The 22,833-nt window shown below is 35.6% G+C and overlaps 2 protein-coding genes and 3 non-coding genes across 5 annotated transcripts; 4 read left to right on the top strand and 1 right to left on the bottom strand.

The window, feature by feature from the left end:
* The first annotated feature begins 503 nt into the window (after positions 1 to 503).
* F55D10.9 lies at positions 504 to 674 on the top strand. Its single transcript, NR_070934.1, has one exon. It is a non-coding gene; the product is annotated as an Unclassified non-coding RNA F55D10.9 (non-coding RNA).
* Positions 675 to 5,142: 4,468 nt separating this feature from the next.
* F55D10.8 lies at positions 5,143 to 5,209 on the top strand. Its single transcript, NR_070935.1, has one exon. It is a non-coding gene; the product is annotated as an Unclassified non-coding RNA F55D10.8 (non-coding RNA).
* Positions 5,210 to 5,608: 399 nt separating this feature from the next.
* aman-1 (Alpha-mannosidase) lies at positions 5,609 to 11,102 on the top strand. Its single transcript, NM_076410.5, has 21 exons — positions 5,609 to 5,685; positions 6,412 to 6,520; positions 6,576 to 6,657; positions 6,711 to 6,897; positions 7,036 to 7,134; positions 7,185 to 7,293; positions 7,341 to 7,507; positions 7,853 to 7,969; positions 8,018 to 8,322; positions 8,365 to 8,434; positions 8,485 to 8,585; positions 8,630 to 8,759; positions 9,151 to 9,336; positions 9,383 to 9,589; positions 9,641 to 9,765; positions 9,807 to 9,908; positions 9,964 to 10,129; positions 10,178 to 10,300; positions 10,503 to 10,748; positions 10,797 to 10,875; positions 10,922 to 11,102. Exons 1-21 carry the CDS (start codon positions 5,614 to 5,616, stop codon positions 11,005 to 11,007), a joined length of 2,868 nt encoding a protein of 955 aa, NP_508811.1. The 5' UTR covers positions 5,609 to 5,613; the 3' UTR covers positions 11,008 to 11,102.
* Positions 11,103 to 11,477: 375 nt separating this feature from the next.
* lon-2 (LONg) lies at positions 11,478 to 21,597 on the bottom strand. The gene is made up of 11 exons (NM_076411.8): positions 21,483 to 21,597; positions 20,747 to 20,876; positions 20,217 to 20,365; positions 19,965 to 20,164; positions 19,753 to 19,917; positions 19,580 to 19,703; positions 18,835 to 19,017; positions 18,647 to 18,753; positions 16,536 to 16,587; positions 12,925 to 13,102; positions 11,478 to 11,990 (listed from the first exon to the last, which is right to left on the bottom strand). Exons 1-11 carry the CDS (start codon positions 21,594 to 21,596, stop codon positions 11,866 to 11,868), a joined length of 1,527 nt encoding a protein of 508 aa, NP_508812.3. The 5' UTR covers position 21,597; the 3' UTR covers positions 11,478 to 11,865.
* On the top strand, positions 13,372 to 13,488 carry C39E6.12. The gene has a single exon (NR_070936.1). It is a non-coding gene; the product is annotated as an Unclassified non-coding RNA C39E6.12 (non-coding RNA).
* Positions 21,598 to 22,833: the final 1,236 nt, after the last annotated feature.

The raw sequence follows: 22,833 nt of genomic DNA on the forward strand, positions 1-22,833 counted from the left end.
ACGTAAAAATTTTTGCGATAAATTCCATGAAATTGGTGGTCAGAAAAAAAGAAAAAAGACGAGAAAAGGTGAATTCAATTGGTTTGACACTGGATGGACAACGCACGTGAACATTTGACCCATACGTTTCAATGAGAAAAGAGCAATTTCGGTGCTATTCCCTTCACCACTTCCCAAAAACCTTAACGACTTCACATTCTGTATTCAATAAACACTTTTGAGCAAAAAAGGAAGCAAAGAGCACACCCGAGGTAAATGGAGCAACACTAGTAGGGGGCAGTAAAATGTATGGATCAGACAATTGGCCGATTCATAATTCATGACACGTGATAAATACACATTTCTGACAATTGCGAATTGAAACGAGATGCTTGCAGAACAATTCAGAAAAAGAGAGGGAGCAATGCAGAGTACAAAAAAAAAATTAATTAATATTTAAAGATTTTGTTATTATTATTATTATTCCCTACTACTCTGCACTAAAATTATTGTAAGCGCATTAAATATGTGTTAAAATATAGGAAAATAAATCTGACAGGAAGGGGCATTAGTTCATCGGAAGTATTCTAATGAAAACTCAAAATTCTTTCTAACGAGCTATTATGATACGGCAATGAGATAAGCAGCAAATTGGCTCATAGACATTTGGGTGATTTGTGGTAGTTTAACACCTCGGACGCACCGACACACACACAAAAAAACCCTCACAGAGTGTGAATGTGTTTGGACCATTTGACGGGTGGGTCGGGCCACCACCCCATGTGTTGGCTCTGTCGAAAATGGGCCCCATTCTACTACTTCTCATTAGTTGGGATTGGATAAAAGCATTCGTACTGTTGAAAGTGAATTTAAAAAAAAGGTCAGTGAAACAAAAATTGAATCAGTTCTCCGCTATACATTACAATTAACACAAGAGCAGGATAAAAACTGAAACATTTTCGAAATTAGTGAGCCGGCAATTCTTCATGTAGAGTATATAACTAAAATATTTGAAGTACGGTAAATGGGGAATTAACTTGAAGGTTTTGTGAGGTTTATCAGTTAGGAAATATTTGAAAAATAACTCATATGTTGCTAAAATGACTTGGTAAAGTTTTTAGTAAAATTTTTAAAAACTTTTACATAATAAAGCACACACTGGGAACAATCTTTAAAATTTGCCAAAACGTTTATAGAAAATTTAGAAATTCGCCAAAACTTTGACTGGAAATGTTAAAAAATCTACAAATTTTAAGGGGGTTTTGCTCTGATTTCCAGTCATTTTTGACTACATTGAAACTCAATTTAGATTGTATTAATTGTATTTAGACCAAACTTCCACCGGTACTTTTGGATAAATTAATAAATTTGAAACTAAAAAAAAACGGTGTTTTCAAAATTTGAAATTGTTGATTGACTAAAAAATAGGAATAGTTTTCCGTTTTTTGTCTTCTTTTTCGGCATTTAAGCATACATGCATTTTTTCTATGTAGAGCCTGTCCCGAAAATTTTTTTAAGGTTGAGAAATTTATAGGTAAAGGTAATTTATATTTTTATCAAAAAAAAAGTTATTTAACAAAACAACTTATAATTGTTTGCCAAAGAAGTACAGAAACGGTAGGACCCAGTTACTTCACAAACACCGATGTAATTTGTTTTGAAGTAATATATAAATTTAACTGTATCATATCTCAAATCACTTTCAATCACTTTGTATCATATCACTTTCAAAACAGACAAAAAATATTTCAAAAAATATTTTTAAGGAAGTTAAACAATCCAACAAACTGTTGCAGACAATAAAAACTAGAATCTGGTATAAAAAAACCAATCCAGAATAAACTTTTTGCATGAGGATATAAGGATCTCAAGTATTTCATGCAAATTGAATTGTACTTGAGAGGTGGCATAGAGGTGAAAGAGCAAATAGAACAAAAAAAATCTCTGCCATTCTGGGACTTGAGCCGCAATGACGACAACGACAACGACAAGATCGTTGTGCAATTTGAATATATTTTGTTCGTTTGAAATGCCCCACGACTTCGTTCGGCTCCTTTTCTTGTGGTGCACTTCTTTTTAGAAGAGCAGTTTTCGTGCTCTCAGAGATTTTCAAAACATAATCATGTTTATAGGAGAGCCTACGTGTGCTACCTTGATTACGGGAAGCTGCTGCTGCTGCTCGGGCACCCTTTTGGTGGTCGACCACGAAAATTATCCGATTCCTGAGGGGAACTAAACGAGAAGGAAAACGGAAATCGTGGAGGTGGACAGTGTGGAAGATAATCGTGGTCCAATGTACAAAAATAGGATTATGATGTTTGTTTTTTTTTACTCGCGATGTTTAAGTTTAAGAAAAATGGTCTCAATGGATGGGATTAGGACCATATGGAACAGAAAATAAAAAATATGAAAATAACATATGAGCCTATTTTTCTATTTCTTGTTCAAAATTTGCGAGATGGGTGTCGGAACAAGAAAACATAACGTGGATCTGACTTTTCCCCTTCACGGCTCATAGAAGTTCAACAACAAGGAGAACAGGCAAACCGACGGCGATACGAAGAATCTTCTCCTCTTTTTTTGCGAAATAACATCACAAATGCTCTCACCTTTTGAAGACGATGTAAAATAAATTTTGAGCAGATTGGATTGCACTCTAGAAAACTTGAAAGAATGAGCAGTTGAGATGATGTCTATTGAAGTTCGAAGTATGCGATTTTTTTAAAGCCTTAAGCAGACACAGTTTGTAGACTTTTGAAATGAATAAAGAGACAGAAAATGTTTAAAAAAATCAGAGAAGTGAAATGTTCCAAAATTGTTCATTGAATTTGTTTACATTTTTTAATCTGAAAAAAGTAGCAGCCTACTGGAACTAACAAAAAACTTTGAAAGCCTGTGCACCAAAAATGTGAAGGTGGCTCAGGCTCACAGAAAAAGCACATACTGTCAGAGTTTAAACGAAAATGGGCACGGAATTGCTACAGAAAAGTGATTAAAGTTGGCGGAGAAATTGTGGCAAAATTCCAAGTTATAAATCAATTTTTCCAGCCCAAATTCTGGCTTCCGAATCGAAACAGTGCCTTCTGAATAGTTCTTCAAAATATGACACTACAAATAACTTAGCAGTAAAGTGAGCCTGAAATTGTTCAGGTCACTTTTTATCTTAACTAGTTTTTCTCCATCTAGTTCTGATTTCAAGATGTTCTAGAACCTGGATTGTTTTAAACCACACTTCTTGTGAAAATCTTAAGTTGTTCCCAGGTTTACAATGCGCCAAAGATTAGACGTGGAAAAATTCAGCTAGATATTGACCTGAAAGCCATTCAGATCAACTTTTTCTAGTTCAAAGTGATCGTCTGTTGCTGAACCCTTTGTGCTTAATAGTTTTAAGGCACTAAACCTAAATGTGAGCTGAAAATATTATTGCATGCTATAGTAATATACTGTAAAAAACAGCCTTATTGTTGAAAATTAGTTATTTGAACTATCCCAATAGATTCACTTGTACAAAAACCAAAAAAAAAGTGATTAGACCACGTGCAAAAATACGATCAAGATTCATCCAAAGGTATGAGAAACTAATAAAACGCTCGACAAGATTGAGCAATAGATCAAGCAAGCAGTGCCCCGATAATATTTCACTTTCTTGTAGAACGGTCATAATTCAAACGATTGGTTCACTCACACATACACAGAGCACACGCTCTAACTACTTCATAGCTGACAGATTGCGGGATGAAATATGAAAGAGAATGTGTGTGTGTGGGGGCACGGAAACTCAAATGAAGAACAGGACCAACGTAATGAAATTAGCCGACACGAGATAAAAGTCACAGAATTTAGTTGTTTTTCCTAACACATACATTGATACGGAAAATAACCTATTACAAGGACGAAAAATAAGGAAAACATAAAATTTAAAACATAATTTTCATTTGGTGTTTGTAGGCATGTCTAGATGTTGTATATGCAAAAAAATCGAGCTTCTTGATTTTTCTGCTATTATGCTGGATTAGTCTGGTCAACTAAAAAATTTAACTCGCTTGAGTGGTAAACCAAATAAAAACATGTATCCTTCAACTTTTCGGGTTTGGAGAAAAACGTAGGCGCATGTTCAGAAATAAGGATTTTGAAACCTTAAGTTTGACGTCTTTTGCAAGAAAAAAAAACTATTTTGAAAGAATCACGTAGCAAGTTCAAAGAATTTTGGAGTTAGTTTGATTTTAAAAACAAAAAAATATGCTTTAATAACATATAATTTAATGCGTTCTTATAAGTCAAAGGAACAAATGTTTCCAAATTTTTAATGTGATCGAAATTATGGTCTCGTTGGCATTTTGTAAGATTTTCCCAAAGTGAAATTGGTTACAATATAGCATGATAGTCTAACGATTTTTTTTAATTTCATATTTTTTTAAACTATCAGTAAACTTTTGGTAAATTGCCAAACTTTTCAAAATTGTGGAATTTTCGAAAAATGTTTGGTAGTTTGAACCGCAATAATGTTCAAATGCGAATAATTAAAACATAACTAGGATTTAAAAGTCGTAGGCAACATTTTTTGAGTGTTTTCCAAAGTTATGATGGGGAAAAATTTAGTAAAAAAATGCCCAACTGATATAGAACATGAAACAAATTTTAAAAAATTTTTGAAAAGTTTTACGATGAGATTTTATTGTTTTTAGCAACATAGATATATAATAATTTGAAAAATAGGTAATGTTTTTGGGGTAGGTACACCAGTACCAAAAATTATATCGTTTAGTCTGAAACTAAATTTGTGCTAGCTTCAAAGATCAGATAACCGTTTTGTTTCAAAAAATATTTAAACTTTATATTTTGTACCTTTTTGCGGCACAAAGTCTTCTGAGAAAAAAACAAGATTCACAGGAACTCGTGTGACAAGTGTGGTGTATGCTCGGTGTCTTTTCGATTAGGATCTGAAATGTGGTATTGGTGTGGGAAGACCGCCGCGGGCAGGGAACAAAGGCGCAAAGAATAGCAAAGCCAGTAATGAATGCTCTGTGATGTCCCGATTACCCTAATCTCGGTAAAAAAAAAATACGACTGAAGAACATTTGCTAAACTTCTGCCATTTGAGCACTCCAATTTCAATTCCATTGCCGACGTAGTGTTGGGGATGTGGTTCTGCAGAGACAGAATGGAAGGAAGTTGTGGTGCATATCACTAAAAAGCAAACCATCGTTTCGTCAAACTAATCCCAAAGAAAGTCTCTGCGGGGGAAGGGGACGAAACGGCAAGAACGGACGTACCCAACTCGTCGCTGTTGTTTCAATTGCACTTTTTACTATGTTCGGTGCCAAAAAAATGACAAATTTTTTCGTGTTTCTCAGAATCGGTGATCGATGTTTTTTGATTTCTGACTTCATGGTGCCCAATGCAACCTGCTGAATGGGGGATGATAAACATTCCGTTCTGTTTATCAGCAAGTGCTAGGAACCGTTTCTATATTGATATCAGATACCTTTGCAGTTTACAACGTATTAGGTTACATCCCTACAAAAGGCGTGATTAGAGAGTGCGTAAACACCATATTCTTATCTTTGACCTCTGATTGTATTCCAAAAATATTGAGCGTATATAGCATTCTTACTTAAATAGTATCTAGGAAGCATGAACCTCCAGGTCATTTTCCTATTTCTCGGTCTACTTGTCATTTATTCTTCCCAAGATTGTGCATGGAATGTAAGTTGAACTAGAGCATTTTCCTTATTGGTATGGTGCGCCGTAGTGTTGTAGACTGTAATACTAATGTTTGCTGGTCAATTCAAGATCTTAAATAAAACTTTGAATTTTGTGATATAACCGGTCTAACGCGCAGTTTTAATGTTAACTGTTTATTAAGATTAGTTGCAAAATCTCAACTATACCGTTGTAAATCGAGTAGATCTTCCACGGAAGGCAGGTGCGTATAAAGGGACTGCCGCCTGCCTGGAACCTACTCGCCTTTCGCCGGTATTCTCGCAACATTTCTGTACTCTGGCGTAAAATCTGAGGCTTCGTAGTGGCCAACACGTTTTGAGTTACGTTTCGCATTACTCAGAAGGCGCGCGTCGCGGCGTGAGACAAGCGGAGGTCGGCGCAAGAATGGTAGACGTTTTGGTGCCAAAAGGAGGCCCTACTGGTGACATTAAGGTTCAAACTTGTTTTACTTAGCCGTATTAATGAAACTATAATGACAAATTTTGAAGCTTTCCATAAAGTACGAGAAAATTTGACTTTGCATTTGTTGAAATTTGACCGTTTTTTATCTTTGGATCTCCAGCTGAACAGTTTCAATGTTTTAATTCAAAAATTTCAGCAATTTTATTTTAAGCTTAAATTTCAATAGTAACAGCATTAAAATCAGATTATTTATTAAAAATGAGAGCATACAGTGTCAGATTCTCAAAATAACCATAACAATCTCAGACGTGCCATAAAGTGGATCAAGATCCGAATGTCATCACGGCTCATTTGATTCCGCACACCCATGATGACCTTGGTTGGATAAAGACAGTGGATCAGTATTTTTGGGGAGGCATGCATTTATTTTTCTCGCCTTGGGCGGTGTTCCAATAATTCGTTTGTTTCAGCAAAACCCGAGTTAGTTCCTGTTGGTGTGCAATATATTTATAACACAGTTATAGATGAGCTACTTAAGAATCCTGATAGAAGGTTTGAAAAAACCATGGGAATTTGATTTCTAAAAAAAAGAAAAAAATATTCAGGTTTTCGTTCGCCGAGACCGGATTTCTATGGAGGTGGTATACTAGTAATAGTGACTTTGATAGGCATCAGTTGCAAAAACTAGTGAAAAACGGACAAATCGAGATAATCGGTGGTGGTTGGGTTCAAAATGACGAAGCCACATCGCACTACGTCGATATCATTGATCAAATGACTTTGGGACTACAAGTTAGTTGTATTTGGCTTTCTACATAAAATCTATAAGGATTAAATGAAAAATGAGTAACGTGAAAAAATAAGCAATGAGTCACGATGTATTATTAAGATTTTATATACTACGTTTTATTTCAAACCTTTCAAATTCAGAGACTGGAACAAATATTTGGAGAATGTGGAAAACCAGTTACCGGGTGGCAAATTGATCCATTCGGACATTCTCGTGAAATGGCTAATATTTATAGAGAGGTATTCGATTTCAGCTCATCCATGTCATTTTACTCATGTATCTTTCACAGATGGGATACTCTTCTGTATACTTTGCCCGTATCCACTACCTTGAAAAACAAATCCGATTGAAAAATAAAACTTTAGAGTTTATGTGGAATACTTCGGATGACATCACTGGCAAGCAATAAGGGGAGGGATGGGCTTTCTAAAATGTATTTTTACAGACAATAAACTTTTCACGGGAGCGTTTTTCAATGACAACTACGGACCACCAGAGGGATTCTGTTGGGATTCGCTGTGTGGAGATGACCCAATAATGGATAATTTGAATATCGAAGGGTATAATGTTAAGGAGAAGGTTGACGCATTTGTTGATCATGTTAAAAACCAGGTAACTACTCCATTGGGTTGCCAGAAATTTTAATATTCGAGAAATAGCGAAATTACCCATTTCTAGAAATTTTGAAAACTGACTATGACCTTAATTACCGATTGCCAGCAATTCTGAAAACCGGCAATAACCTAAATAACTGACTTTCAGAATTTCTAAAAACCGGCAATTGCCTTAATAAGAAATTTTTGGATTTTTTTTAAAATTTTTAATTCTGTAAATATAATTTTGATTATTTTTATAAATTTAGACTAATATATTGTGTACCAGGGGTTGGTACCCTATACGGCAAAATCAAAACAACTTTAGGTTGGTATACAATTATTTTTAAGCTTTATGTTTCAGGCTGCTCATCAATCTACAAACCAAGTAATGTTGCTAATGGGAAGCGACTTCCAGTACACCAATGCAAACTCGTGGTATGTGAACTTGGATAAACTTATCAAGTATGTCAACGCTGATGTAAGTTACTTTCCAACCCTATTCGACCAGTCAAAATGTCTTCTACAGACTTCAAAAAAAGTTCGAGTGATATACTCAACTCCTGCATGTTACACAAAAGCTGTTCAAGCAAAGACCCCCACACTTTCCGTTAAACACGACGACTTTTTCCCATATGCGTCCGGACGACATTCTTACTGGACAGGCTATTTTACAAGTAGACCAGCTTTCAAAGGAATGATTAGACAAGCAAGTTGTATGTTGCAATTAGCAAAACAGCTTGATGTCATTGCCAATCTTGGGCCTGAGGATGACTCGGATATTGAAATCCTTCGCGAAGCATCTGCGCTTGTACAACACCACGATGCTGTTACGTTAGTCCGATAATCAATGCGTGTGAAAACTTGATTTTTCAGAGGTACTGCTAAGGAAAATGTGACCAGAGATTATGAGAAACAACTTGCAAAAGGAGTGAGCGAAGTTGAAGTAAGAAGTGAAAACGAGAACCCGATCTCTAAAACTTTGAAAACTTTTAGGTTGTTATAAACGATTTTATGAAGAAAATGAATCCGGACGGGTTGGATCCAAAATTAGTTTTGTGTCCGTTAATCAATGAAACCATTTGCAAACCAATTAAGTAAGTAGAACATTTGTACTTTATTTGAACCATAATTGTTCAAGCGGTTCGTCTGAGTTTTCCGTCGTCATTTTCAACTCGAATGGTAGATATTTCAATGGCACTATTCGTATTCCCTACAGTCAAAAAACAGCTGTACTCAGGGATGCACACAAAAATGTTTTGGAAAGTCAGGTATTGTTGTTATTCAAGGCAACTCAACTATTGAGAGTCGTAAATCAATCATAAATGTTCAATCTTAAAATTAGGAGATTTAAGAAAACTTGTATTCCATAGTTTAAAAATGATTTGGGTTTCAAAAGCGTTAACTTCTTACCCTAGTTTCACTCACCATGGTCCACGGCCAGGTTATTAAAGTTTGACCCAATTCTATGTTCTAACCAAGTTTGAAAGATACAAGAAAAGTCCACATCAGAGTTAGGACAAAAACGATCAAACATGAGCTGACATGGGCTTGAACCTAGTTTTGGGCAACTTTTGACCAAGTTCTACCAAATTCTGGATCAACCTATCATTTTTTGGGCATGAAGTTGTCGCTAAATTCCGAGTAGGCGTTTTTTTTCAGATTGTCGAGACGTTCCAAATTGATCAACTCAAAGACACTGACAGACTGCCATACGAAATTCACGTTTTTGTGAGAGTTCCTCCACTTGGATACACTACCGTCTTTGTCGAGAAAGGAAGCAAACCTGAACGCGTGCATTTTAACAATAGGAAAAAGTTCAACACCAACGTGGAAATTCAAAACGAAGTTTAAATTTGTTACCATTCACAAAACACTGATATTTGTTTTTCAGTACCTCATCGCAGGTTTTGATTCACAAGGTTACTTGTCTTATATAACTGAAAAAGCAACTAAGAAAAAAAGAAGCATCCGCCAAGAATTCTTCTATTACGAAGGCATTGATTCCAAGGATGACCAACCATCGGGGGCCTATATATTCAGACCAAAGACTCAACAACCTATTGCATTAACATCTAAACTTGCTTTAGAAGTAGTTCCGGTATTTTATTTTCTAAGGCTGTAAAGTTTTCAGGCAACTTTTTGTTTGTAGGGAGCAATTATAAACGAGGTACGCCAAAAAGTGAGCCCATTTGTCTCGCAACAGATTCGATTGCCTAGAGGAAAAAATTATATAGAATTTGAATGGATTGTTGGGCCAATCCCTAAGGAAACAAAGTTTGTGCAGAATATTTTCAAAAGCAATCAATTTTTTTCAGAAATCCTATAACTAAAGAGTTTGTAACAAGGTACACTACAGAAGTTCACTCTAAAAATCAATCGTTCACTGATTCCAATGGGCGGCAGGCAATGGAAAGATTGTAAGATGCCTACCTTAACATCTATAAATTTTCCTTCAAACAATACTTCTTACAGTTTCGACGGTGCTACTTCTTTTGAGTACTCTGATACTGAACCAATAGCCGGAAACTACTACCCAATAACTAGTTTTGGATATATCAAGGATGAAAACGCTCAGTTTAGCGTTATCACTGATAGAGCCCAAGGCATGGTAGCCTCTGACGGAGTTGTGGAAATTATGGTAGTACAGGAGTGAGGTGCGATTTATAATACATTCATTTATTTGTAGCTTCATCGTCGTTGCTTTTATGATGATCACTTTGGAGTTGAGGAGGCATTGGATGAGCCTGGAAAAGATGGTGCAGGGCTGGTTGCCATGGGAAAACATATCGTTCTGTTTACTGATGTCAAGGTAATTAAGGTGTTAAGTGAGGATAGCTCCGTATATAGTGGTGGCCGCTAGAAAGTTAGAGCTGATCAGCCACAGTCGCCGGCTCGGATGTGGCATTAACTGTACCTGCTTTCCAGCTCCGCAATGCATATAGCCTGAGGAACGGGTCGTCTTTTAATACTTTGATCCTTCAATCGCCAACTCAAAAAAAAGTTTTTTCAAGGCATCAACTTCACAGCTTCGTCCTCTCGCCATTGACAACTTCCATCAGCCGGTGTTAGCATTTAACAAAAATCCAGAAAAGTTTGAATTTAATAGACTATTGGAGTATTCTGGGCTAAAATTTGAGTTGCCAATTGGAATACATCTCCTAACCCTCGAGAAATGGCACAAGAAGAGTAGCCTTATCAGATTTGAGAACATTTATCACGGTGAAGAAGGAAATAGCATTAAAGAATTTGATCCAACAGTAAGGACAACATACATTTATTTTCTATAATACTTGTGATATTTGCAGCACATTTTCACAAACTTCGATATTGTGTCATTCAAAGAGCTTCTACTTGGTGCTAACAGAGTAGTGGGAAAAAATAAAGGTACACCAGATATTTTTACTGTTTCTCGATTCTTTATGTTTTTCAGAATCGGGATCGTCATTCCGCAGTTTCGAGAAATCCAAGATTTTAACGTTTGAAATTGAAGTGGAACGCAAAATGTCAAAATTATAAATTAATTTCATGTGAATAGCGCAGTTTTCTGAACCAAGAGTTTGCTTTATTTCAAATGTAAAAACAAATATTAAAATCGATAAATTTATTTATTTTAAACTCTTACAATGTTGGAATATAAGCAATTTAAATTTAAATAGAACATAACACTGGAAGAAAAAAAATTTTTTAATCGACGTCTTCCAAAAAAAGTTAAGCTGAATTCCCATAACTTTTTGACATAAAATAAAAAATTTTCCAACAAATTTTTGAAAGGTTTTATTATGAAATTTGTCCATTTTAGCCATGATTTTTAATCATTTTTTCAGAGAATGTAGTCCACTTTTAACTTTTTGAAAATTACTGTAATTTCAAACTTGGAAAAGTAAAAACGTTTACTATAATAATTGAAGTAAATTACATCCTAAAAAACGACAAGTTTTTATTTGTCTTTCTGAAAAAAAAAGTTTCAGCACATTCAATAATAAATATATTTACTATTTTTTATTAGAGAAAAGTATGAGGTATGTGTCAAACGGACAAAAACAATAAATTATTATTTTCTGATTTACAATGAATTCAAAATTGCTATAACAAGCAAGCCATATAAAACTTTTTGAAAGTATGAATGCGAATCGGACCCGAGGTGGATTCACAAAAATTAACAAGAACAAAACCTGATGTAAACTCCGAGAAATTGAAGAGGAAGGAAACAGTATACCCATAAAGAAACGTGGCATCAAATTGTAAATTTGGTCAATGGAAAGATAGATGGCAACTTGCCATGACAGGAGGGGCAAAAAATCAGACCGGGAGAATATGACTATCACTAACAAAGTTCAAGATTTAAAAACTAGTAAAAAACAGAATCAAAAAGATTCAAAAAAGTTTAATAACTGCAACAATTATTACACAAATCAGGATACTAGATGTTGTTGATCCATCCGGCTGAATTTCTTTTTCCGTAACAATCACTGATGGTCCTTTGGGGTTGGTTGATAGATCTGTAATGCGGTCTAATTATCAATCGTTTAGTTCAAAACTTTATACTACTACTCGTAAACTTCTCAACCCCATACTTTACATTCTTCACTCGTAAACTTTTGAACAAAAAGTGTGCTGCGCGGTAATTTTGAGGGATTAAGTGTAAGGGAGAGCGGAGGGAAAAGTAGATGAGTCCTAGTGGCTTTTGTTAAAAACGTAAGAAAACTCATTGTCCGCCGGACTCATGAGACCCAAGAATTCAAGGAAATAACATGACCGGACCCAAAAAAGTGATGTAGTATGTATTATCCGTCCCAGAAAAGAACATTTTTTTTGTTAACAAGGTATTTATCAGTTTGATCTACAGAAAATGAAAAAAATTTACAACGCGACCCCAGGAAAACCTGCGCGAATAATTGGCGCTTTTTTCAAGTTCAAAGGAACAAATAATTTAGTTTTAAGTTTCTAATTATTTTTAACCAAGAATGCGCGGCAATATAGAAACTCCGCAATTTTTTTTTAATTTCAAAAAAAAAACTGCAAAAATTGCCGATTGCCGAAAGTTGGATTTTTCGATAATATTATAATGAAATGCTAAAAAGACGAGTGTTGTTAAAATTATGTATATTATTTTTGAAATATAGTAAGATTAAAAATTGCGGAGAACTTCCAGCACCATTAACCAAAAGCCGAATTTGAACTGCAAAAAGCGTGTAATTTCCGAAGGTTTCGACAAAAAATTATCGAATATTTATGTGTTACGATGATTTTCTCACAATCAGATTTTTTTTTCACTCCGCTAACCGCTTGCCCCCCCCCCCCTCACCTAATGCAGATTTAAGAAAAATGAATCTCAACCTATTTTTTAACTTTAATTTCATGCCGATTTTCCATTTTTTACAACTGCTCGGTTGTACCATGACTCCAACATTTGCGGTTTAATTTCTAACTTACCAATATTTTTGGGATGATCTTCTTGTATGATTGCCTTAACCGGATTCCTATCAATAACTGGTGGCATTCCTGAACCAGACCCATCAAAGTCTTCCGAGTCCTCATCATCCCACAATGGATTCGACGCTGAACCTTCTACGTTCGCCTTTTTCTCATTTTTCTTCTCGATCCAGTCCATCTGCAATTTACCAGATAAAAGTCATTAAATCAATCGACCACCCAATGAATTTTCCAAATATATCACCTCTTGCGACCTCATTAAAAAAGTTGTCGTCTGTTTTATTTGCTGATACTTAGGGCGCTAATTCTGTCACTCTCATGCCAGATCTTATCTGTTGCCCGGAATTTCAACTGCGCTATACATAGTTTGTGAGAGAAAAAACGACTTGACAAGAGCTAACACACACGTGCCACACGAAATTACTAGTTTCTGCTAAAAAAGTATTAAAAAAAGAGCTTAAGTGTGTCAAGTGATCCCCTTTGATGGATGGAAGGGAAAGAAGCCCCAAAAATTTTTGTGTGCTGGGTTTTGTGACTCAATGTTTGCACTTGCTCCCTCAATTGGTCCTTAGGCCAGAAGCAATGATTGATTGCCTCAAATTATATGAGTCTCTAAATGTTTTAGTTGTGAAAATGGCAAACAATGATGATGTTGAAATAGGTTACAAAAATATGTGCCAATGGGAACAGTTTATGCGATGAGTATTAGTTGCTCTGTCTTATATGACTGACTGACTTTGATCCTTTTTTTTGCCTGCCTCGATGCACTTTCAATAAGCACATACAATAAAAAAGGAAAAAAAAACGGGGAAGCAGCAGATTTCCCGAGGCGGTGGTGGTGCTCATAAATTATAAACAACTATACGTATATATGGGCCACTCATTTTTCTTTTTTCTCTTGTTCCGTACGCGCCTTATCCTCCCCCTCTTCCTCCCCAATCTTCCCGCTAAATGGGCGCCGGCACAATACACACGCGGGCAGCAATTATTTGTGCCCTTAAAGCAGGCTCTGAACTTGTTCGAATGTTTGACGTGTGTGTGTGTGTGTGTGTGGCGGTAAATGTTCAAAGAAGGAAACACATCAAAAAATGGTTCCCCAAAGTCAGACTCTTAAAAAGGGAAGAATACGCAAACGCTAAAATGCGATGGGAACAGAGGGAAGGGGAGAACTAATATATAATCGTAATGGGACAACGAAACAAAGAACATGTCGGTTTTGGCACACATTTGTTGCAATTGTAGGGAGGCATATTGGAAGAAAAAATATACTAAAAGTCAAAACACAAAATATATCAGAAACTGAAACGGAAGTGTGCAAATGTGCCTGATATTTGAACGTGTAAGGTAGCCCTTTCACTTTTATTGATCCACTTTTGACTTTATAAACAAACTAGGAAATTCCTCATAGAGTCAAACTAAAAATAGTACAACATAGATACAATGCCGATCTAATTTGATGACCAGGAAATGTTTTCAAACGAAGGGCAAGAAAATGTTTTTTGTTATGAAATTAAGCTTAACAGATAAAAATATTATGTGCACATCGAATACCATTTTTAGGGGTAGTGGTCAATATACGATAGTAACTAAATGTGGAGAATATCATGGTGGTCATTTTGGAAATTGAACCCGCTAAGCTGTATTTCATGCGTTCTGAAATCTAGGCGGTCATTATAAAATTATAAAAAGCATTTTGTTAATTGACAACCTTTCTGTAGAATATATTCATGAATAGATTTTATAGATAAGTGCCCTTTAAACGCATCTCAGGTCAAAAAAGTCTTGTCATCTAAATTAGTCGAAATATATATTATCACTCAGAAAACATCTGATTTGTCATACATAGTTACTCTCTAGTCACAATGAATGTTTTTTATTGTTTTACAAGTGGCAAGTTTGAGTTGGTCATTCAAGGGCAGATGCACGTTTTTTCTTGTTGGGAATCGCTGCATTAATATCCAATTTCGCAATTTCCGGTCCTCTCTCCCCTCCCTTACCCATCCCAATTCCCATGTTTTCTTGCCGATATAAACCATCATCATTCATTTGTGACACATTGCCTTTTGTTTTGGACCCTACTACGAATTATCAAGCATTGGTGGGGGAGAGTACATAAAAGAGTTGTGGGTTTCTAGTGGTTGCCGGCGCGGTAGTGGTGGCAAACGATACTCTTGGGGATTTCGGTGGTGGTGACCAGTTTGTGTTGTCTCCTTACTTAGTGCCGGCGACTGGGTGACATTTACAAGAGCTCTACTGAAATCGTAAAAGTGCGCCGCTGACAACTTGGACATTTTTATGATGCTTCTTCTCAAGTACGAGTTGTCACGGACATGACAGCCAGCTGGTAAAAAACAACTGGAAAAGCTGCTTTTCAACTCTTTAAAGCATGTTCCTTGAGTCAATCAGACGCTCTTTTGTGTTGCGCGACGGATGGCGAGAAGAAAACGCGAAAAAAATTGCTAAATCTTTTTGCGTCTCGGTTGAAAAACCACACAACCTTTGCTACCTATTTCATGTCTCACACATCTTGTGTTTTTTGTCAGGAACCCCATTATCATGTGTGAAAATGGGAATGTTCAAGGTAATTCAATTGGATGGGGAAGGAAAATTTGTAATTTGTATTAAGACAAGTACGTTGCGATATGATCCCTTAGCGACCCCCATAGGGTTACACAAAACTGGGGGCAGCAAAAATGCATTTATCAAATTTTGGTTGTTTAACAAATGGTTGTGCTGCCCTACTAGCTTCACCTCCTTTTCTACATTCAGAGTATGTGCAAATAAAAATAGGCTCATGGCTCACGTGTATAGTACATAAACGTTGTGAAGTGTCCCTGTATTGGCTATTATGGGCTATTGGATATGCATCAAGCAGAAGGTGTAAAGCAAACAATCAAACGACTAATTAAGCCCGATTGAGAGCAGTTAGTGAGCAGCTCTTTAGAAATATGTATAAAGTGCGATATTTTGAAAGAGCTAGTCACAATTTTATCACAATTTGTTTCCAACTCTAGATATTTTTAAGGTGGACTGGGGCCAGTGGTGAGATGATTAAAAATAAATTATATGGCGCTAAACTGCCCAAATATTGTAATAAAATTTTCCGGAAAATTTTGGAAAACTTTTTATTCCAAGTCAAAAGTTGATTTTTTGGAAGAAAAAAAAACAGTTTTTCTTCAAGTTTTTCTAAATTCTAAATTCTAAATGTGTTTTTGAAAAATTCATATTCCAACATTGTAATGGTTTGCAAATGTGACAGTGATTTATAATTCTCGAGTAGTGGCGCAACCACTTTTTGACTCGAAAGTTAAAAAAGTTTTCAACTTTTTTTGAAAACTAATACTATTAAAAATGATCACTTTAGCATCATAGAAATGGATTTTAAATTAAAAATGTTTCCCATAAATTTCTAGACTTTTTGGGGGTTTGAAAAAAGTAAAATTGAAAAAAAAATAATTGGAAAAAGCACTCAACGAAATAAGAAATTTTTCACAAAGGGCACATGAAATGGAGTTTCGGTTTTTATTTCTATTTTCTATCTCTCCCAGTCCATCGGTTTTAATCCGTTCTCCCCATCGATTACAGAACCGAAAAAAAAAAATTAAACTCACCATTGGTCTAGGACGAACATCTTTTGTTATCGGAAGTAGATCATGATCAATTCTGAAATTATTTTTGGCGGTGAATACGATACCATTCAGAAATATGCAGATGTTTAGAATAATCAGCAGGGAGTGCATGATGTGTGTGTGGGGTCCCCCTTCTACGTTTCCGACCGACTGAGGCTGAACATACCCGCGACCGCGCCGTCGTCGGCGGTCTTCCTGCCCGTCGCCCCGCCCACTTCTTCCCTCAATTCTTTCCGACCGGCATGAGCCATTGTCTGCGCTTCTAGATGTTTATGTACTATGGCTACCGAAGGACATGCAAATTTTTTCTCTCTGCATCCAAAATTTTCAGCCGGTCACTCCAAACTGATAGTGCTGATACATTTCACAAGTGACAGGTCAGAGACAACTTCCATATGAACGAAAGTCATTAAAACTAAATTCGAAACGAAACATTTTCAACGGAACTTGCTAATATGCTCCGTTCAGCTTCAGAAAGCCCATCTTCAATTATCTTTCCACTACTTCTTTTCAAATTTCTCTCTTTTATGACAATGAAGAACGTGAGCAGCGTAATGAAATAGTTAATTACAAGAGAGAGAAAGAAAGATGTGCTCTCGAGTGACATGCAATGTCTACTTTTGACCCCTCAATTCCATATAAGAAACTTCTAGTACTTGAGTGACCGGCCACCAACCTTGGTATGTACAAACCATCGTAAAACCACCTGATTCATATCTCGAGATTTATGAATATACATTTATTTATTTGCTCTCCGAAAACAGGGAAATTTTATTTCCCAATCGAGAAATAAACACTGTCATTAGGCTATCTATCTCTTATGGAAAAAATGACGATTGAAATGGTGAATTCTGTAACATAGAAGCTTATGTTTGTTCAATTACAAAACATCAAAATTTGAAGACAAAGAACATGAGAATGTATAACTGTTCAATGAGTCATTGATAAAATGTCAAGAAACAAATTCTTCGACAAAAAAATAACTAATGGAAAACAAATACACCATACAAGGGTTTTAATATTTTCTCAAAGCTTGCAAAAGGTTAATGGAATATCAGAAAGTTAGAAGCATAGTGTCAAGTTTTCAGAAATTAATGAACTTAAACCAACTGGAAGTTTACCGTAAAGAAAGAAAATATGAGGGTTAGCATACTGAAAAATGCATTAAAAGTCATAATTAATTAAACCTTAGTTTTTTTAGATCGGGGTCGTTATGAATCTAGTTGAACGAAAATTGGTACTACAGCTCAATAAAACAAAACTGTCTCAAAAACTAAAACGAACTCATTGAAAATCCTTTCATGCAACGGGCATGGCAATTCTCAAAATTGACGACCGTTAAGGTACTCATGACTTTTGCTCCCCCAAAAAAATTCCGAATTTTCAGTTCTAAAAGCTCAATATTAAAGTTGCAGTACGGTCAATGGGTAAAAGATTAAAGACTTTTACTAATTTTATCTTCTTTTTTTTTGATTATTTCCCCACTGACCGTACTCCACCTTCAATTAACACATAATTTCTCTTCTAGTAATATTTTATTTTCAAACTTAAAAATTTCAGTCTTGAATATTATTGCCTGTAAATCTGTTTATTATATTGAAAATTAAATTTGAAACTAATAGAAGTTATGGTGTTCCTCTTGAGTTTTCAATACAGATTATTTTTTAGAGTATAGAGTAATGTTTGGAGGCAACGATCGTGAAAACAAAGTACCCAGTTGCTTGTGGTAGAATGTTCATAAAAAATTGCAATGAAGCTTCTGAACAGCAAAATTATTTCAGCAAATCTGAACGTTCAAAATGAAGCAGCCAAATTCTGACAGGACGTTGTAAACAAGCTAACTTAACCGTTGGTTCGAAGGTTGCCCCAAATTTTTAGTGGCACAATCCCTCTTAGCATAACAATTCTGCCACGAGAATCTATGAAACCTATTTTGCATATTTGCTCAAATCCGCCAAATCAGGCTACCATCAAAGGATGAGCACATTTCCATTACCTAATTAGCAGGTGACCCGCATGTTTGCACACACCAAGACCATGCACTCCCTTTATCCCAACAGCTGCATGTGTTGTGTTACAAAAACAGTACTTACGAAATGACTTTTGTACCATCATAACACATTGTCGGATTCAGAACAACTCCCGAGTGATCACAGATTTTCCTTCCGAGTCGGTCCCACGTTTTTGCAGAAAGTTGAAGCTGTAAAAATTGAATGATGATTGTTATCATTATGCAATTGGTGCGCGATGCACAAAGAGCACGCCGACAACAGAAACTGACCTCTCTCACGGCTCCGTCTCCTCGGGAAACGAACGGTCCTGGCGACTGAAAGTGAACAGAGTGCTTTGATGGATGAATGATCATCTCGCCAAGCGGACCGCACGAGTTGAACACGTGCTCCGCGTAGACATATGACTTGCGTTCGATGAAAATTCGAATTACAGAGAAGATGGTTTTCTTGAGCTGCAAGAATAGATAAAATCATGAGGAAAGGGGTCGGATAAAATAAAAACGTGATTATTTGAAACAAGATGTCATTATAGTAATGATTAATGATGTTCAGAAAATTCAAAAACTGAAATAAATAATATATAAATAATTTATTGCAAAATTCAAATTGTCTCGTTATGTTTTTTCTTCAAAAAATGATTTTTATTCGAGCAGATATTTAAATAAGATATAAGATATTTGCTAATATAGTTTTTTTTATTTGAACAAAAGAATTTACAATTATGAATTACAATTTGGGTTGATTTTATTTTTTTAATTTTAAAGATGTGGTATCGTCAGTGGAAGAGTTGCTTGAAACTGAATACAGTGCTAAAATGTACAAATATCATTCTAAAAATTTTGAAAAAGTATTGACAATTCCGATGTCAACTATCATAATTTTAGATGTCGGCCACAAAACATTTTTTTAAATAACATTTTAAATATTTTTATCTAAATATACGCTTCTTCATATCATTTCTTAAAAATGTTTTTGTCACACTTTTAGAAAATTAAACAATAATTAAAAACTTACTGATAAAAACTCATCCAAAAAAGACTTCTTCGTACTCGTCATATTCCTCATCAGATGCAATTTGGCTGCCCACTCTCGAGAAAATTTCCCAAAGCATTTTTCCATTGAGTTTGAACAAGAAGTGCTAAAGAAAACATCAAAGTAAGATTATTTCAATTAAAATGTTATCTTACTGGCAAGGTGTGATTCCAGCCATTGTGCAATTGCATGGCAATGTATGCACGTATTCTTGAAGACACTCATGGGAAAGTGTTAAATTGTGAGCGTTCATAAGTTGCTTGTGCATGTCAACGAGTAGAAATTCAACCTTTCGATACCGGTATATGGCTTCAGAAATTCTAAATGTAAAAACATGAAACTTTATTTTAAACAATTCAAATCTTACGTCATAGCCATTTTATTAGGAGTATTCCCTAAATAGACCGACCAGTGTTTTGTACTAGCCATCATACAATTGTGATAGTCCAATGGAACTGTTCGACACTTTCCCACTGACAAACAGAGGAACATATCAGGAAGAATTGCACTCAAGAACTTTTGCACCGCAGTAGAGACTTCATACTTGATTCCAGTCAAGGAAATCGCCTACAAAGGAGAAGATATACCTAGATTATTTGTATTACTATCTGTTTCTTACGTTTTCTGTCGTTAAAATATTCCTGAACGTTCCAATCATCTCATCGAATGAGTTTAAAAAGTCGGTGTAGTTCAAAAGTAATGGGTACGTGGACCGAACTTCTCGTAATGTGACAAATCGTATAAAATCTAGTAGATGCTTCTTTTCGCCTGCAAAATGGAAAAAAAATAATTTCTCACTACTATTTTCGGAAGAAGTAATGTTATACATTAATAGAAATTTAAAAATTTTTTGAAATTTTTCAAACTGTTCGGTCAAAGTTTTGGTATGTTGCCAAATTATTCAAAACAATTGTTTTTGACCGTTTTAGCAGGCCAAAGATACCGAACGCTCAACTTTTAGTTTAATCTGCCCTTTGTTTGAACCCCTAGAGGGTTTTAATTTAAGTAAATTTAAGTAAACCACACTTTAAATCTCGTAGTAAATTATTGTTGGTACACTTCCAGCAAACTTTGTTACTGTAAATTTAAAAAAATTACAAAAACGTTTTTCTATGATCCCCCCCCCCCTCCCAAATATTTTTAACTCACCTGTCGTAAAAGCAATTGCATCGCGAAATGGTTCTACTAGCCTCACTTGCATGTTTTTCACTTCCACAGTGAGGGTATAGTTTCCCTTTTGTATCAAGTCATCTGTATTGCAGTCGCATGTATATTCTTCCTAAAAATTTAAAATATTGAATATTATTCCAAAAATTCTCAACTCTCTCTTTTTAGTTACTCAACCATAAATCTAATATAATCAGCGAATTGAAACTGTTTTCGCTTTATACCATTTCTGATTTTTCAACACCTGTCATCTTAAATACTACTAAATCAAAATGAATTTCCTTTATTTTCGGCTGTGGTCATCGTTAATTATCACACATATATTTCACCACTGCCAGTTATCAATCAACTTACGGAAGCGATCGAAAAAGAAGCCGCGTGTGTAATTGAAATTTACGACTTTCCAAAAATGGCATGACAAAAAGATTTATGTTTTTTTTGTTTTGGTTCCAAGTGTTTTACCACAGTTCCAACTCTAGATACAGTATCTTATCGAAAACGTTTTTTGTCCTATCAAATTGTTGATGTTTATGTTTCTCATGTTACCTAACAAATTTCAAAGTGTCAAAACTGAATGTGAGATGACTCAACAGATAGAAAGGGTCCGCCTGCTTAGATAAACTCTGTTGATAAATGTCGGTCATTAGCTGACATAGATTTATATTTCGGCATGTTGGAGATTGAGGACGGATAGAAAAACGAGGAAGATAAAACTCACTGTGGGTTCTTCAAGACTTGTAGAGTTGGTGAGAATATCGACAACCACCACTTCTTCTGCAGGTAGGACGGACCGGTAGAGCAATACAAAAAGAATGAGCCACCGGAAGACCATTCTGAAATTTTGAATATGTAAGCGAACACCTCAAGTGTGAAAAATGAAGACAGGTGAGTCGTTAAGTTAAGCAAGAGAAATTGCAAAGTTGCTGCAAAAATATAAAAGAAATTCCGCAAAAAAATAGTGTTCAAGGTTGGAGAGACGGTGTGAGTGTGTAGAAGCGTTTGATCGACAAATAAAGTTATCAGCAAGTACGGAGCACAAGTTATGTCATAGTCTGTATCTATCTGTTTCCCCCCATCACTTGTCGCTCTCTGAACAACTGATTGCAAGATGGGGAGGAATCGAAAAAATGAAGGGCTCACCGGATGGAAGAAGTGGGCGGTCACCGAAGAGGAATAGGTGGCGGGGTGGATAAAGACCTCGGGGTGCGAGAACGTGACAATCAGTTTGCCATTTTTGAAGAGAGAGGGTGACAATGTGTTGCACAAGAGGTGGAGGAAGAACGCATTGGTGAGAAAAGTGAAATTTGCGGTGAGACAGCGATCTAACAAACTATGGGAATATGGAAAATTAAACTTTTTGTTTTTGAAATATCTTTTATTGTTTGTTTCTTAGTTTTGCACCCAACTACTCCATTTTTAAGAGTTCGTTTCTAGGTTAGCTGGCAAATTGTTTTTATTTGTTATTTTGTAGTTTTGCAGTGCTATCGGTGAAAATAACCAGGTTGTCAATTAGACTAATGGTGTGCAAAACTGAAAGATTGAATGTATTGAAAGTGGTAATTTTTCAAAATACAGTAATAATAGTCCAGCATTAAAAAATATCAGAGATTAAGAAATCAAAATGTGACAGAAGGATGCGGGCGAGGAGATTTTAGATTATTAGGCAGAATACGGCCAGAACTATTGTGTATGTAGGCTTATAAAACATTGACCATTATATTTTTGATTGGATTCAGAAAATAATGGATAAAAACGGTATAAACTGGGAAGAACTTAATACTTTTTTTGAAGTTACGCAAAAATTTGATGATCGGCTGATGGCTTAATGCCACTCAAAGTTCGTAAAAAGCTGTCTGGAAACTTCTACTTGGATCAAACAATTATTGTTTTTCCCGCAATACCTAACAATTTTGATAACGTTAAATCGTAACGTTTCACGCCCACCGACCCTTACCGAGCCTAGACACCACACCTAAGTTGTAAAACAATGGAATGTGGTAGGTGAGAATTTGGAGGAGAAAAACTAAGCGAACAAGAACAAAAAAATGAAACGATGGTTAGTGCACAGC

Source organism: Caenorhabditis elegans, chromosome X (assembly GCF_000002985.6).
Source record: "Caenorhabditis elegans chromosome X".
In the NCBI taxonomy this organism is placed as follows: Eukaryota; Metazoa; Nematoda; class Chromadorea; order Rhabditida; family Rhabditidae; genus Caenorhabditis; species Caenorhabditis elegans.

Excerpts from the sequence above, each read along its gene's own strand:
- lon-2 (NM_076411.8), bottom strand. The coding sequence starts at position 21,596 with ATGGTCTTCCGGTGGCTCATTCTTTTTGTATTGCTCTACCGGTCCGTC. Across the intron at positions 20,165-20,216 it reads ATATTTTAACGACAGAAAAC|GCGATTTCCTTGACTGGAAT; the intron begins GTAAGAAACAGA and ends TCTCCTTTGTAG. Across the intron at positions 19,704-19,752 it reads GCTGGAATCACACCTTGCCA|CACTTCTTGTTCAAACTCAA; the intron begins GTAAGATAACAT and ends TGTTTTCTTTAG.
- aman-1 (NM_076410.5), top strand. The coding sequence starts at position 5,614 with ATGAACCTCCAGGTCATTTTCCTATTTCTCGGTCTACTTGTCATTTAT. Across the intron at positions 10,749-10,796 it reads TTAAAGAATTTGATCCAACA|CACATTTTCACAAACTTCGA; the intron begins GTAAGGACAACA and ends TGATATTTGCAG. Across the intron at positions 10,876-10,921 it reads AGTAGTGGGAAAAAATAAAG|AATCGGGATCGTCATTCCGC; the intron begins GTACACCAGATA and ends TATGTTTTTCAG.